This window comes from Triticum dicoccoides, chromosome 3B, assembly GCF_002162155.2.
Source record: "Triticum dicoccoides isolate Atlit2015 ecotype Zavitan chromosome 3B, WEW_v2.0, whole genome shotgun sequence".
Taxonomy (NCBI): Eukaryota; Viridiplantae; Streptophyta; class Magnoliopsida; order Poales; family Poaceae; genus Triticum; species Triticum dicoccoides.
In genome coordinates this window covers 147,685,868-147,699,116 of record NC_041385.1, presented here as the reverse complement: position 1 = coordinate 147,699,116, position 13,249 = coordinate 147,685,868, and the positions used below count along the sequence as shown (strand labels likewise).

The 13,249-nt window shown below is 41.5% G+C and overlaps 1 protein-coding gene across 1 annotated transcript; it reads left to right on the top strand.

The window, feature by feature from the left end:
- Nucleotides 1-1,780: 1,780 nt before the first annotated feature.
- On the top strand, nucleotides 1,781-6,549 carry LOC119279407 (ankyrin-1-like). The gene is made up of 12 exons (XM_037560649.1): nucleotides 1,781-1,916; nucleotides 2,019-2,072; nucleotides 2,203-2,382; nucleotides 2,494-2,625; nucleotides 2,792-2,931; nucleotides 3,022-3,108; nucleotides 3,232-3,360; nucleotides 3,964-4,116; nucleotides 4,926-5,027; nucleotides 5,957-6,124; nucleotides 6,217-6,296; nucleotides 6,498-6,549. Exons 1-12 carry the CDS (start codon nucleotides 1,781-1,783, stop codon nucleotides 6,547-6,549), a joined length of 1,413 nt encoding a protein of 470 aa, XP_037416546.1.
- Nucleotides 6,550-13,249: the final 6,700 nt, after the last annotated feature.

The following is a 13,249-nucleotide window of genomic DNA, read 5'->3' as shown; positions in this document are numbered from 1 at the left end:
CAAAAGAAAAAGAGTTCTATTCAAAGTTTGCTGCAGCACTGGATCTGGTTGGCCTCCAGCTCCTTCTGTCCCTCAATCCAATGTGTGATATTTTTAATGGGCTTCAGTCTCAACGTTATCGTCAGGGTCACCAGCCTATTGTACCCATTATTCTGGCTTAGCCTTGCTTAAACAGAAGAGGCTTGGTTAGCATCCTTTCTATCAGGTGTTGTTCTTTGCTACCAACAATTCTTTAAGTACGCGGTGAAGTAAATAATAGTGCACTTGCTGACAGTAGAACCCCCAAGAAATCTCACAGTATAGGCCGATATCTTTGTGCAGTGTCATTTACAAGCTATGCTCCAAAGTCTTGGCAAATAGGCTGAGAGAAGTACTGGATGAGATCATTTCCGAGGACTTATTAAATAGGGGTGCTTTTTCTACGAATATAATCAATTCCATAATGCTATCCGCTTTGACGAAGCAAATCAGATGACGAGCGATCTACGCCTCAAAAAGGAGAAGAAGTGGTTCTCGATACTGAGCAAAAAGTCACTTTCGATGTAGAAAGTAGGAAACCAAGGAAGCAGGCATTGACAAAGAGTGAATCTTTATCCGATCCTATAATGGCTCAATCCGATCCAACAACGGTACTTCCAAAGGCTCCTCGGCTAAGAAAGATAATAGTTGTATTGGCAAGGCATGAAAGGGATTTTCTAATGCTATCCGAAGACGAATCGGAATACGGAACCGGAAGCCGTAGCCCAGAACCTTTAGCTTGAGCGAAAGGGGAGGAAACCGGCTATTCAAACTGGCGGGTGGGTGGATACCCTAGTGCTTATTGCTTTGTTGGAGCAGGGGCAGAGAGGGATTCATTAGTTTGACAACACAAGGGTGTCATGTGGAGAAAGAGAATTGAACTATTCTCCGGGTACTGATACCGCTTAAGCCCAAGCAAGTGAAGAAATCCTGCAAGATGGACTTGATTTACTTTCCTTTCCAAGACCTGTAACATATAGTTTGGGTATACCACTATCACCTATCGAAATGAAACACTAACCTGCCCACGACCCCCTATACCGGATACCTTTGCTTTGAAACCAATGACTAGTAGAGGATTTCGAGGAACAACAGCAAAGGGAAGTAGGGATTGGCTTTCCTGGGATTAGTATCCGGATTTCGCTGGTCTTGCCAATGGTTGTTATTCAAAAGAAGGGTTCGCACCGGCAAAGAAGAATATATTTTCTAGTTGTAGCTTTCGAGGAGAAAAAGGATTGAATCAAAGGGACAAGCAAAGACAAAGCAATGGCATGTTTGGAATTCCATAGAGGAATCCCCAAGCAAAGGCTCGGACGCTAACGCTATTGATATTCCTAGCGCTTGTTTTCGTAGGATGCCGAGGACTCTTACTTGAATACAACTAGAGAATTATCAAAAGAATACGACTAGCTCTTTACCGCGGGATGCGTTGAGAGGAATCAATTGTTTAACCTGGTGAGCCCTCCGTTCAAAATCCAAGGGGTATGATTTGCCCGAGGAGTCGTGGATACACCTGGTCTTCGTAACCGTTGGCGGGCGCACGAGCCACATACGGAGTAGGGATTCGTGTCCACCAACACCGGGCCCAGGCGATGTGCCGCGTCCCCGCCTTCCTTGCCCGCCAATATAAAGTGCGTGGACTCAACACCCGAGTAGAGGGAAACCCCAACTCCGAACCACAGCGCAGCGCAGGGTTCTCCTCCCGTTCCGCGTCGCCGCCGTCGATGAAGCCGCCGATCGACCGTGATCGCAAGCCTTGGCCATGTCTCAGTTCAACTACTGCCCATCTGCCGACGACATCCACGAGGCCGGTAACAAGGCTCCCATGAACGATTCCCTCGAAGATAGCATCCACGAGGACGCCGGCAACAACGCTCCCATGAACGATTCCCTCGACGGTAGCCCCTGATTGCTTGCTTGCTTGCTCCCGCGTTCGTTCCCCTCCTTCTTTCTGAGCCCTGATTACGTTTCTAATGCTGACTGTGCGCGCGCGTGTGCAGACACGAAGGCTCTCATGAAGGCGGCCGTCGCCGGAGACCTCGATTCCCTCAAAGGTATCAGACTGCTCCCTCAACTTCATGAAATTGCTGTATAGTAATTTCACATATGCTCGCTTCTTTTCTTTTGGTCTTCTGTCTTTGCTAATTGGTCTATTATTTGTGATGGTTTTTTACTTTGGGAAAGATATTGTACAGAGCCTTACCAAAGGAAGTGGTGACCCATCGGCGATTTTTTCTTTCAACATCGACGGAGTTTCTGTGTTGCACGCCGCGGCAATGTTTGCCCAACTGGAGGTTAGCAAGTATTTGGTGGAGGAGCTGAAGGGAGATGTGAATGCTCCGGGATATGGAGCTGGTGCTGATGGTCTTTATCTATCGCTTTCTTCATGCTTAAAACCGGTGGCTTCCATGTCAATGTTTGCCAGCATATAATATCTTGGATTGTGTTGACCATGTGCTTGTTATGTTATCACAGGTATGACTCCATTTATAGTGTCTGCTCGGTCTGGTGATGTTGCTACTGTTAAGTATTTTCTTGATCGTGGTGGCGATTTAATGAAAGCAGATGACAAAGGACGCACCGTTCTTCACCATGCTGCCGCTAAAGGTTCTTCTCCCTAACACGCACATGCACACACACACGCGCGCGTGCGCAGACACACACATGATTTCTTGAAGTTGGTCGTTTTACTAGCTATGCTTTGCTAGTACACTCCCTTCGTTTAAATGTTTTGTTAGGACATGACTTATGGGATCATTTTTGTTTATCACAGGACACTGCATGGTAACAAAGTTTCTCCTCTCAGAAGGAGTTCCAGTCGACATCAACTATGGCCGTGGAACACCACTCTTTGTGGCTGCTGAAAGTGGGGAGGATAAGACATTGGAGATTTTGTTGGACCACGGCGCAGATGTATATGTCCTTCACTTTTCTTATTTTCATATCTCAAAAATAAAATCTTGGGTCACCTGCATTTATTAATACAAAATATCCGTCTTTCAGCCTAATACCAATGCCCATTGTTTGGGAAGTCCCTTCTTTATGGCTCTTACTAAGCATTCATTCAAATGCATGGAGACACTCGTTAAGGTTAGAATTATCTGGATTATTCCTCCATATATATGTTGTAATTTTGCTTACACTACCATCTCTATACTCTGATGTACATGGAGATATCATTGCTAATACTCATTTGCACAATCCTTTTCACAGGCTGGTGCCGATGTTAATTGGAAGACTTTCGGTCTCACTCCTTTGGGGTTTGCTACGGCGCGAGGAGGTTATACCAACTTCATTCGGTTCCTCTTGGATGTTGGAGCAGATGCTAATATTTCTGATGATGTATGTTTTATATTTTTCTCTATATTTTGCTGGTCTCTATGCAACATATCGCCGCATTCTCATAAAGCTTTCAGTGGTACTTTTATACAACTTTTCTCATTATGATGGGGAGTTATTTGGGAATGCTTTTAGGTTGCTTTGCGCCGTTGATTATACTAACAGGAAATTGTACCTTGTGCCTAGTTAAGTTGCCTTACCTTGCATCAAAACAATCCATATCATTTAGCAAATAGTTTCTATGAGGGCTCCTCCCATAACGTGGTATTAATTTGCCACAGGCAATTGAACCCCGGTGAGCGCGGCGACACGATTGCAAGTCTAGCACTGGGATGCATCCCAATTCTCAATTGTTTATATCTATTTGTCATTTTCCGTTGATTGTCAGTTATTGAGTTCCTATTGAAGTACCAAAGCTATTTTATTCTACAAATGTTGCTATTTACTTGTACTTAGATACTGTTGACTTTGCGATAATATTACATTTATTGCATTGATTAAACAGCGTAATGTTCATTTTCTTTTCTATATCCCAACTGGTTCCCTTTTGAATGACAATTTTAAATTTGAAAATGAATGACAGTTATTTTTCCTTCTATTGGCCAGTTGGGTTGGTTGCCAGTACAGCTTGCTGCGGCACGTGATTGCAATGAAGAGGTTGAAATGTTGTTTCCTTTGACTTCCCCAATTCCAAATGTCCCAAACTGGACTATTGAGGGTGTAATTTCTCATGCAAAGATTGAAGCCAAAAAGCCACTGGTATGTTTCTGTTCGTGTGTTGTTTTGTACTACTGAATATTGCCTAAAAGCTTAAGTTTAATTTTGGTATTCTATTCTGAATTTGTCCATTAAGTGCTATTATAAGCTATAAGGTTACTATATGCATGACACCGTATGTACATTGAGATAACCATGACTTATTTATTGGGGTAATCTTAGGTGTCCCAACCTGTGATAATCATAAAGATATTTTTTAACTCCTGACTAGCCTATAACAAATTAACTGTAATTTAGAAGGGTAATGTGATCATGCTGAGGTAGCATCTAGTCCTGGTCTAACAAGAGGGCTGCCTAACAATAGACATAATGAACCCATGTGTGGTATGCACTATCAATCCGTTAATGCAACACAAAATAAACAAACCCCGGTTTGTAATGAATTAAAAATACTAACCAAACTCGGTAAAAATCGTTGAGTAAAAGAGTTCTTCTACTTCCAAGCTTGGAAAGTACAAACACCATAAGATCGGCTCTAGACAATGAGTACAAACCCAGTCCCGGATTGGCGAGATCCACACAAACCATCACGTCCAAAGGTTACAAGAAAAATAACTCCGCCTAGCTAGGGTGGTGTTGGACAACCAATCCATAGACTAAGTTGACACCCATGCGAAGCAGCATGAGTAGTAGCATAAGTAAGCATGTCAAAGAGCTAGCCACCTAGACACCAAACTAGAGTGTTGAACACAATCTTGTTGAATTTCTTCATGATACAAATTATTATAGTAAATGATCATTATTAGCAAAATTTGAACATCTAGTTCATTGTTTCCTTATGTATTTTTCAGGACCAAAAGGCTTGCCAAAGAAGAAAAAGTTTCTTAAAGTTAGAAGCTGATATAGCATTCAAGCAGAAGGACTATAAGCTGGCATCAGAGTTGTATGACATGGTAAACCTCTTTTACTTAACCTCTTATAGTTTAGGTGGTAAGATTTTGCTTGTTAATCAGGAACCAATTAACCAATCTATGTGCATTTTCTATTTTTACTAACTAGGTTTCTTACTGTATACTCTAATTAGATCAACTAAAGTTATGACTGGATCTGAGCAATGCCCATCTAAAATGAATATAATTTGAAGAAAGTATACATTAAGAATGTATTTAAAGTCATGCATCTTACTATTTGAGTAGAGTGAAAGAAGATGTTCTCATGGAGCCCGTTTAGGGGGCGACAAGGAATGAGTAAAAGCTATGTTTGCCTGGTTCTTGATGCATACTATTAGGGATGTGGAACAACAAATAGGTCAGATGTAGATGGAGTTAGTTCTCATACTTCTCTAGATATATCAATTGTTAATTTGCCATGTATGTAGTTGACATGATTTCATGTAATTTGTCACTGATTTAGACTAGTCTTAATTAATTCACGTAGGTCACGCATAGTAAGTAAATTTTGAATTCAGTTGAGAAACATATATAAATTATTTGTACATGTCAAACTTTCGTTGACTTCTTACATCTCCCGAATCCATATGAAATTGAAGTTATTTTTTCTTCTCGGCTAATATAAATATTTATATGGCTGTCCACTTTTTCTGTTTACATGTATGATTTGATGTCTACTTAGGTTTTTTGACAACATATCCAAATTGACTGTACATGTAAATTGAACAAGCCAACCGTTCTAGTAAGAGAATATGCTCCATATCCCCATTCTGCAGTATATTAATCCCTCCGTAAAGAAATATTACTTACCTAGTAGTAAAGCTTTTAGACAGTTTTCTACGTGTCCATGAATAAGCGTTAGAAAAAACTTTTGTACGCCACCATTTTAAGTTTAGAATAATATTTCCATGTCCTCTTTCTATTGAGTGTAGGCAATAAGTCATGGAGAAAGTGCAGCACTGTATGCGAACAGGAGTCTTACTAAACTGCTAATGGGTGATGGTGAAGGTGCTTTGTCAGATGCTCTCTGGTGTAGAGTGTTGCGACCTCATTGGGCAAAAGCTTTCTATCGTGAAGGTGCAGCTCTCATGCTACTCGAGGTGAGTCTTGCTTGACATTGCCAGTGTCGTCCTAATTTGTTTCATATTGATCTTACAGTCTGGCCACTTTCTTTGTTTTTCTCTACACCCAGGAGTATGAACAAGCCTATGATGCTCTGTTGGATGCACAAAACTTGGATCCTGAGAGTGCTGAGATTGAACGTGAACTACGGTAACTACTCTCTTATGCTCATCTCTTTTGAGTGTCCTCCAAATGCTGCTATGATTGTAGGCTGGCAAAGTACTTTATGGTGTCCTTTCTTATCTGCCACTTGTATACCTAACGATATCAACCCAAGAATGAATACTAGGTATTGAGTTGCATATCGACGGATTTCGGTAAAGCTGACGTTTCTATTCCATTTTCTCACAGGAAAGCTAGGGAACTCATGAAGAATATTCCTGGAGAACGTGAGCATGTGTGAGCATTGAGGCGTGCGCATCGGACGTAGGCCACAACATGTGCCCGTTTTTACCAAATTGGAGTTAGCAGGAACTTATGTTTTATTAGAAAAGAAACTTTTAAATGTATCGTGAATCATGCATCTTCGGACTGCTAAGTTGATTTTGTATGAGATTTTCTTGTTTGACCCATGGATATTAGTGGCCACGGCCATATCCAGTCCTTACCTTTTGAATGAGTACTTGTGAAATTCTCAATATGTAGTTTCCTTGTGCAAGACTTATTTTAACTTCAATGCACCGTAAAATGTACATAAAACGCATTTTTTCTAGTCTTATGATCTATATTTTTTACTTATGCCAAATTTTACGCAGTGAATCAATATGAATGTAACTATTTGTATTTCCAATGTAATTTATTTATGAAATTATCGTAAGATTACCTCAGGTGAAAAATAACTTATTATGCATTCTGAGTGATGAATAGACTTGAAAAGTTTGAATTTTAAAGTTTCCAAATTAAGGCCTCCATGGAGCTCAGTCTCCGTTTGACATTTTCGCCTTCTGGCTAACTTTAGCATGAATTACCCTAATTGGGAAGCCATCCACAGTGGCATATATAGTTTACATGGAAAACACAATGGCCAATGGCATTTCCCTTGGCCCACCTGCTCGCCCCTTTCCCCAACAAAATAGCCATGGAGTAAACCCTCCGAAGAGGTGTTTCTCCCCGAAGAGGTGTAGTTAACTTCTCAACATGCAGCGATGGTGAGTCTAAGCGCCACAAGTATCGAAGGGGTATGACAAAGCAAGGGCGGAAAGGGGGTATGACAAAGCAAGGATGACGATGAGACATGGTTCCTGGGGTTGAGCGTTGACAATGCTTCAGGTGGAGGAGAGTGTGAATGAAGCGAAAGCGGGCACTAAATTTAACACCTTGTTATTGGCCGGGTGCAACTATATATGCAAGTACAACTGAATTCAACATCGCGCGGTAAAAAAAATTAGTCTCTTGCCCCCTCACATGCTCACATGTTATCCCCCAACCCTTGCGATCTACTCCCTCCGTCCCATAATATAAGAGCGTCTTTTTATACTAATGTAGTGTGAAAATGCTCTTATATTATGAGATAGAGAAAATACCTCCTACACTAGTATGCTAGAAGGGGATATATGCATGCTTTGCTGCGCCGTATTTGTCCTTATCATCTTTTAGCTCATACCTTCGATACTGGGCACCTCCGCCTTGTATGCTTGTGACTCCAGCATGGTGTATGAAATGTTTACACATACATCTATTACGTTTTGACTTCTCCACCAGTTCAGCAAGCGATGTATTATTACCTTCGCGAGGAACACCCACCACAAAAAAGAGGAGCCGCCATTGAGCTTAGGATGTAGCGATAGGGATCATTAGAAGCTGGATGATGCAGAGAATAAAAATATGTCAAATTAAAGCTTTTTTTCCTAAAAATTAGAAGAGAGCTGCTAAATTTCCATTGATAGAAGAGGAAGTCAATGGCTGATATAAAAACCCAAAGAAAAGGAAACAAACAAAACCAACAAGGAGAGAGAGGTTGCCAGGGTAGATCAGCCTCAAACTGAGTCGTGAGCTTTGTCACCATCTCAAATTATCAACGAGGCTGCCTTAGCATGTCAAAATTCTTGGTATCGAAGATTCCCGGTTCCTCTCACACCAGATCTCCCATCACACAAGCGCGAGAAGGCACTTGATCCCTTTACCTGTTTTTTTTAGAAAAGGAGTATGACCCCCGGCCTCTGCATCTGGGTGATGCATGCGGCCATTTTATTAATTATTCTCACAAGACCTTACAAAGTCATACAACAACAAAACTAAAGCCACCGTCTAATCAACAACTGTCGCTACACCTATCCAATTGATGAAGGGGCGCTGATAGTCTGGGCCTAATACCAACCAGACATCGCAGCCAAACCTAAACATCTAAGACCTGAGGTCCCAACCAGGACGCCTGCCTGGTATGGGGCACCTACCAGTCCGGCGCACTCCTCAACCAGGATGCCTGCCGGGTGTGAGGCCGTGATGACCCACAAGTATAGGGGATATATCGTAGTCCTTTCGATAAGTAAGAGTGTCGAACCCAACAAGGAGCAGAAGGAAATGATAAGCGGTTTTTAGTAAGGTTTTCTCTGCAAGCACTGAAATAATAGGTGATAGATAATTTTGTGATAAGATAAATAGTAACGAGCAAAAGTAAATAAAGTAAATAAGGTGCAGCAAGGTGGCCCAATCCTTTATGTAGAAAAGGATAAGTCTAGACAAATTCTAATAATAACAAAGGAGCTCCCGAGGACACATTGGGAATTATCGTCAAGCTAGTTTCATCACGCTCATAAGATTCGCGTTCGGTACTTTGATAATTTGATACGTTGGTGGACCGACACTTGGGTAATGCCCTATCTTGGACAAGCATCCCACTTATGATTAACCCCTGTTGCAAGCATCCGCAACTACAAAAAGAAGTATTAAGGTAAACCTAACCACAGCATTAAACATAGGGGTCCATATCAGCCCCTAACGAAGCAATGCATAAACTAGGGTTTAAGCTTCTGTCACTCTAGCAACCCATCATTTACTTATTACTTCCCTATGCCTTCCTCTAGGCCCAAATAATAGTGAAGTGTCATGTAGTCGACATTCAGATAACACCACTAGAGGAGAGACAACATACATCTCATCAAAATATCGAACGAATATCAAATTCACATGACTAATAATAGCAAGACTTCACCCATGTCCTCAGGAACTAAAGTAACTACTCACAAAGCATAATCATGTTCATAATCAGAGGTGTAATAATATGCATTAAGGATCTGAACATATAATCTTCCACCAAGTAAACCAATAAGTATCAACTACAAGGAGTAATCAACACTACTAGCAACCCACAGGTACCAATTTGTGGTTTTGGATACAAGATTGGATACAAGAGATGAACTAGGCTTTGAGAGGAGATGGTGCTGGTGAAGATGTTGATGGAGATTGACCCCCTCCCGATGAGAGGATCGTTGGTGATGATTTCCCCCTCCCGGAGGGAAGTGTCCTCGGCAGAACAGCTCCGCTGGAGCCCTAGATTGATTCCGCCAAGGTTCCGCCTCGTGGCGACGGAGTTTCGTCCCGTAAACTTGCCCACGAATTTTTCCAGGACAAAACCCTTCATATAGCAGAAGATGGTCGCCGGAAGCCCACCGGGGGGCCTAGGAGATAGGGGGCGCGCCCTATAGGGGGGCGCGCCCTATAGGGGGGGCGCGCCCCCCTGTCTCCTGGACAGGGTGTGGCCCCCCTGGTCTATTTCTTTTGCTCATAATTCTTTAATAAATCCAAAAAGTGGTTTCGTGGAGTTTCAGGACTTTTGGAGTTGTGCAGGATAGGTTTCCAACGCTTGCTCCTTTTCCAGCCAGAATCCCGGCTGCCGGCATTTCCCCTCTTCATGGTAAACCTTGTGAAATAAGAGAGAATATCCATAAGTATTGAGATATAATGTGTAATAATAGTCTATAATGCCATAAATATTGATATAAAAGCATGATGCAAAATGGACGTATCAACTCCCCCAAGCTTAGACCTCGCTTGTCCTCAAGCGAAAACCGAGATCGATAAATATGTCCACATGTTTAGAGATAGAGGTGTCGATAAAAATAAAATATGGACATGAGGGCATCATGATCATTCTAGTAACAGCAACATATATATAGATTTTGTCATATGATTTCCTACGTTCAAGTAATAAGCAATTCACAATGTCAAGTATGGTTCATAAACTTCATTGGGAACTAACAAACTATAATCTCAGTCATTGAAGCAATTGCAATTTATCGTAACATCAGAAAGAGTCAATAATAGAGCTCTTCAGCAAGATCACATACTCAACTATCTCGTAGTCCCCCATAATTGTTAACACTCACGCAATACTTGTGGTTATAGAGTTTCAGCCGGACACTGAGAAAGATATGGGCTTATTGTATTGCCTCCCAACGCATTCACCCTTAGGTGATGTCAACAATAATAGCCTATGCCAACTTACATTCAATTTGATATATGTATCATGACCTTTCAAACACGAGGAGCTTGCCAAAGGATAAAATGAAAAAGTGGAAAGGTGAGGATCACCTTGACTCAAGCATAAAGTAAAAACATAAAGTAAAAGATAGGCTCTTCGCAGAGGGAAGCAGAGGTTTTCATGCGCTTTTTAGGGTTGGATACACAAAATCTTAATGCAAAAGAATGTCACTTTTTATTGCCCCTTGTATGTGGAACTTTATTATGCACTCCGTCGCTTTTATTACTTCCACAACAAGTTCGTACAAAGCTTATTTTCTCTGCACTAATAAGTCATGCATATTTAGAGAGCAATTTTTATTGCTTGCACCGATGACAACTTACTTGAAGGATCTTACTCAATCCATAGGTAGATATGGTGGACTCTCATGGCAAAACTAGGTTTAAGGAAGTTTGGAAGCACAAGTAGTATCTCTACTTGGTGCAAGGAGTTTTGGCTAGCATGAGGGGGAAAGGCAAGCTCAACATGTTCAGAAGGTCACTGACAATATACTTTAACTGAGATGTCGGAAAACATAAACCATTACGTTGTCTTCCTTGTCCAACATCAACTCTTTTAGCATGTCGTACTTAATGAGTGCTTCACAATCATAAAAGATGTCCAAGATAATATATCTATATGTGAACCCCTCTTTCCTTATCACTTCCTATTAATTGCAACGATGACCAAGGCTACGTTCATCAACTCTCAACAATTTTTATGCCTCATACTTTCTATATGTGAAGTTATCACTATCCATAAGATCAATATGAACTCTTTTGTTCTTTCTACTTTCTCAAGATCATAGCAACAAAGCAAAGCCCTTGACTCAACACTAATCTTTATTATAGATAGCACACGGACTCGCTTACAAAAAGAGATCACAATGAAAACTCAAAACTACTTGAAATCAAAACTTCGAACTAATAGATCAAGATACTACTAAAAAGATCGAACTAAATAAAGCGGTAAAGATAGGAGTGTGATGGTGATACGATACCGGGGCACCTCCCCCAAGCTTGGCGGTTGCCGAGGAGAGTGCCCATACCCATGTGATTATTTCTCCTTCTTCGCGGTTGGTGTTGTGATCTTCTTGGCGATGATGCCCTTCAGGATACGGTTCTCCTCCTCGAGCTTATTGTTTTGTCGTTTGAGGTCCAAAATTTCTTTACGGAGCTTGCCCGTAACCGCCAAGGCTCCTTTTACCCAAGGATGCTGCATAGCTTCTGGAGAACACATGAAACTCTTTTTCATATTTTCATAAGAAAAAAATCTAGAGTTGGAAGGGATGACCGAAGCAGGGACAGCCAGGCTAGGGAGTTCCCCCATAGTGAAATCAGCTTGGAAACGAGAGGTAACTTCTTGATCTTCCTCCATGGCATCTATCCTTTTCAAAGCAGCCTCCATCTCATCCTCCATTGATGGTCCAAAGTGATAGGCATCTCGGTTTGCTCCTGGACCTGGCGTTGGGTGAGACACCCAGCTCTCCCCAACTGATTCCTGAGAAGACATCTTGCTTAATTCTGCAACAGGAACAGCTCGAAACAAAAACAGAGGATATTTGCGTGATACGGTGGCCAAAACCTTCGGGAGTATATATATAATGATTTTTTGCCAACCAAAATACGTGACATACAAGAAAACGGAGTCCGGGGGGCACACGAGGTGCCCACGAGACAGGGGGGCGCGCCCTACAGGGGGGCGGCGCCCTCCTCTCTCGTGGGAGCCTTGTGTCCCTTTCGAACTACTTCTTTCTTCCTAAATTTTTTAAATAATCCAAAACCGATGAAAATTGCCATTAGAGTTGTTTTGGAGTCGGTATACTTACCGTACCAGGTACCTATGCCTTTTCGAAGTCTGGAACGTTCTGAAAAGTGTCTCTTATGTATTCCTCTGGGGTTATGGTTTCAATAATATTAGTTTCAACATTGATAGGATTACCTGAAATATAATGCTTGATTCTTTGACCATTAACCACCCTAGGATTTGTGCCTTTAAAGTTGTTAATTTTTATAGCACCGGAATGGTAGACCTCCTCGATAACGTAGGGACCTTCCCATTTTGAGAGAAGTTTTCCTGCAAAAAATCTTAAACGAGAGTTGAATAATAACACATAATCTCCTACGTTAAACTCACGCTTTTGTATCCTTTTATCATGCCAGCGTTTGACTTTTTCTTTGAAGAGCTTGGCATTATCATAAGCTTGGGCTCTCCATTCATCAAGTGAGCTAATATCAAACAACCTCTTCTCACCGGCAAGTTTGAAGTCATAATTGAGCTCTTTAATAGCCCAATATGCTTTATGTTCAAGTTCAAGAGGTAAATGACATGCTTTTCCATAAACCATCTTATACGGAGACATACCCATAGGATTTTTGTATGCAGTTCTATAGGCCCATAATGCATCATCAAGTTTTTTGGACGAATTCTTTCTAGATCTATTCACAGTCTTTTGCAAATTTGAGCTCTCTATTGCTCAACTCTACTTGACCACTAGACTGCGGGTGATAAGGAGATGCAATTCTATGATTGACATCGTATTTAGCAAGCATCTTACGGAAAGCACCATGAATAAAGTGTGAACCACCATCAGTCATAAGATATCTAGGGACTCCAAACCTCGGAAAAATAACTTCTTTAAGCA

Excerpts from the sequence above, each read along its gene's own strand:
- LOC119279407 (XM_037560649.1), top strand. The coding sequence starts at position 1,781 with ATGTCTCAGTTCAACTACTGCCCATCTGCCGACGACATCCACGAGGCC. Across the intron at positions 5,028-5,956 it reads CATCAGAGTTGTATGACATG|GCAATAAGTCATGGAGAAAG; the intron begins GTAAACCTCTTT and ends TATTGAGTGTAG. Across the intron at positions 6,125-6,216 it reads CAGCTCTCATGCTACTCGAG|GAGTATGAACAAGCCTATGA; the intron begins GTGAGTCTTGCT and ends CTCTACACCCAG.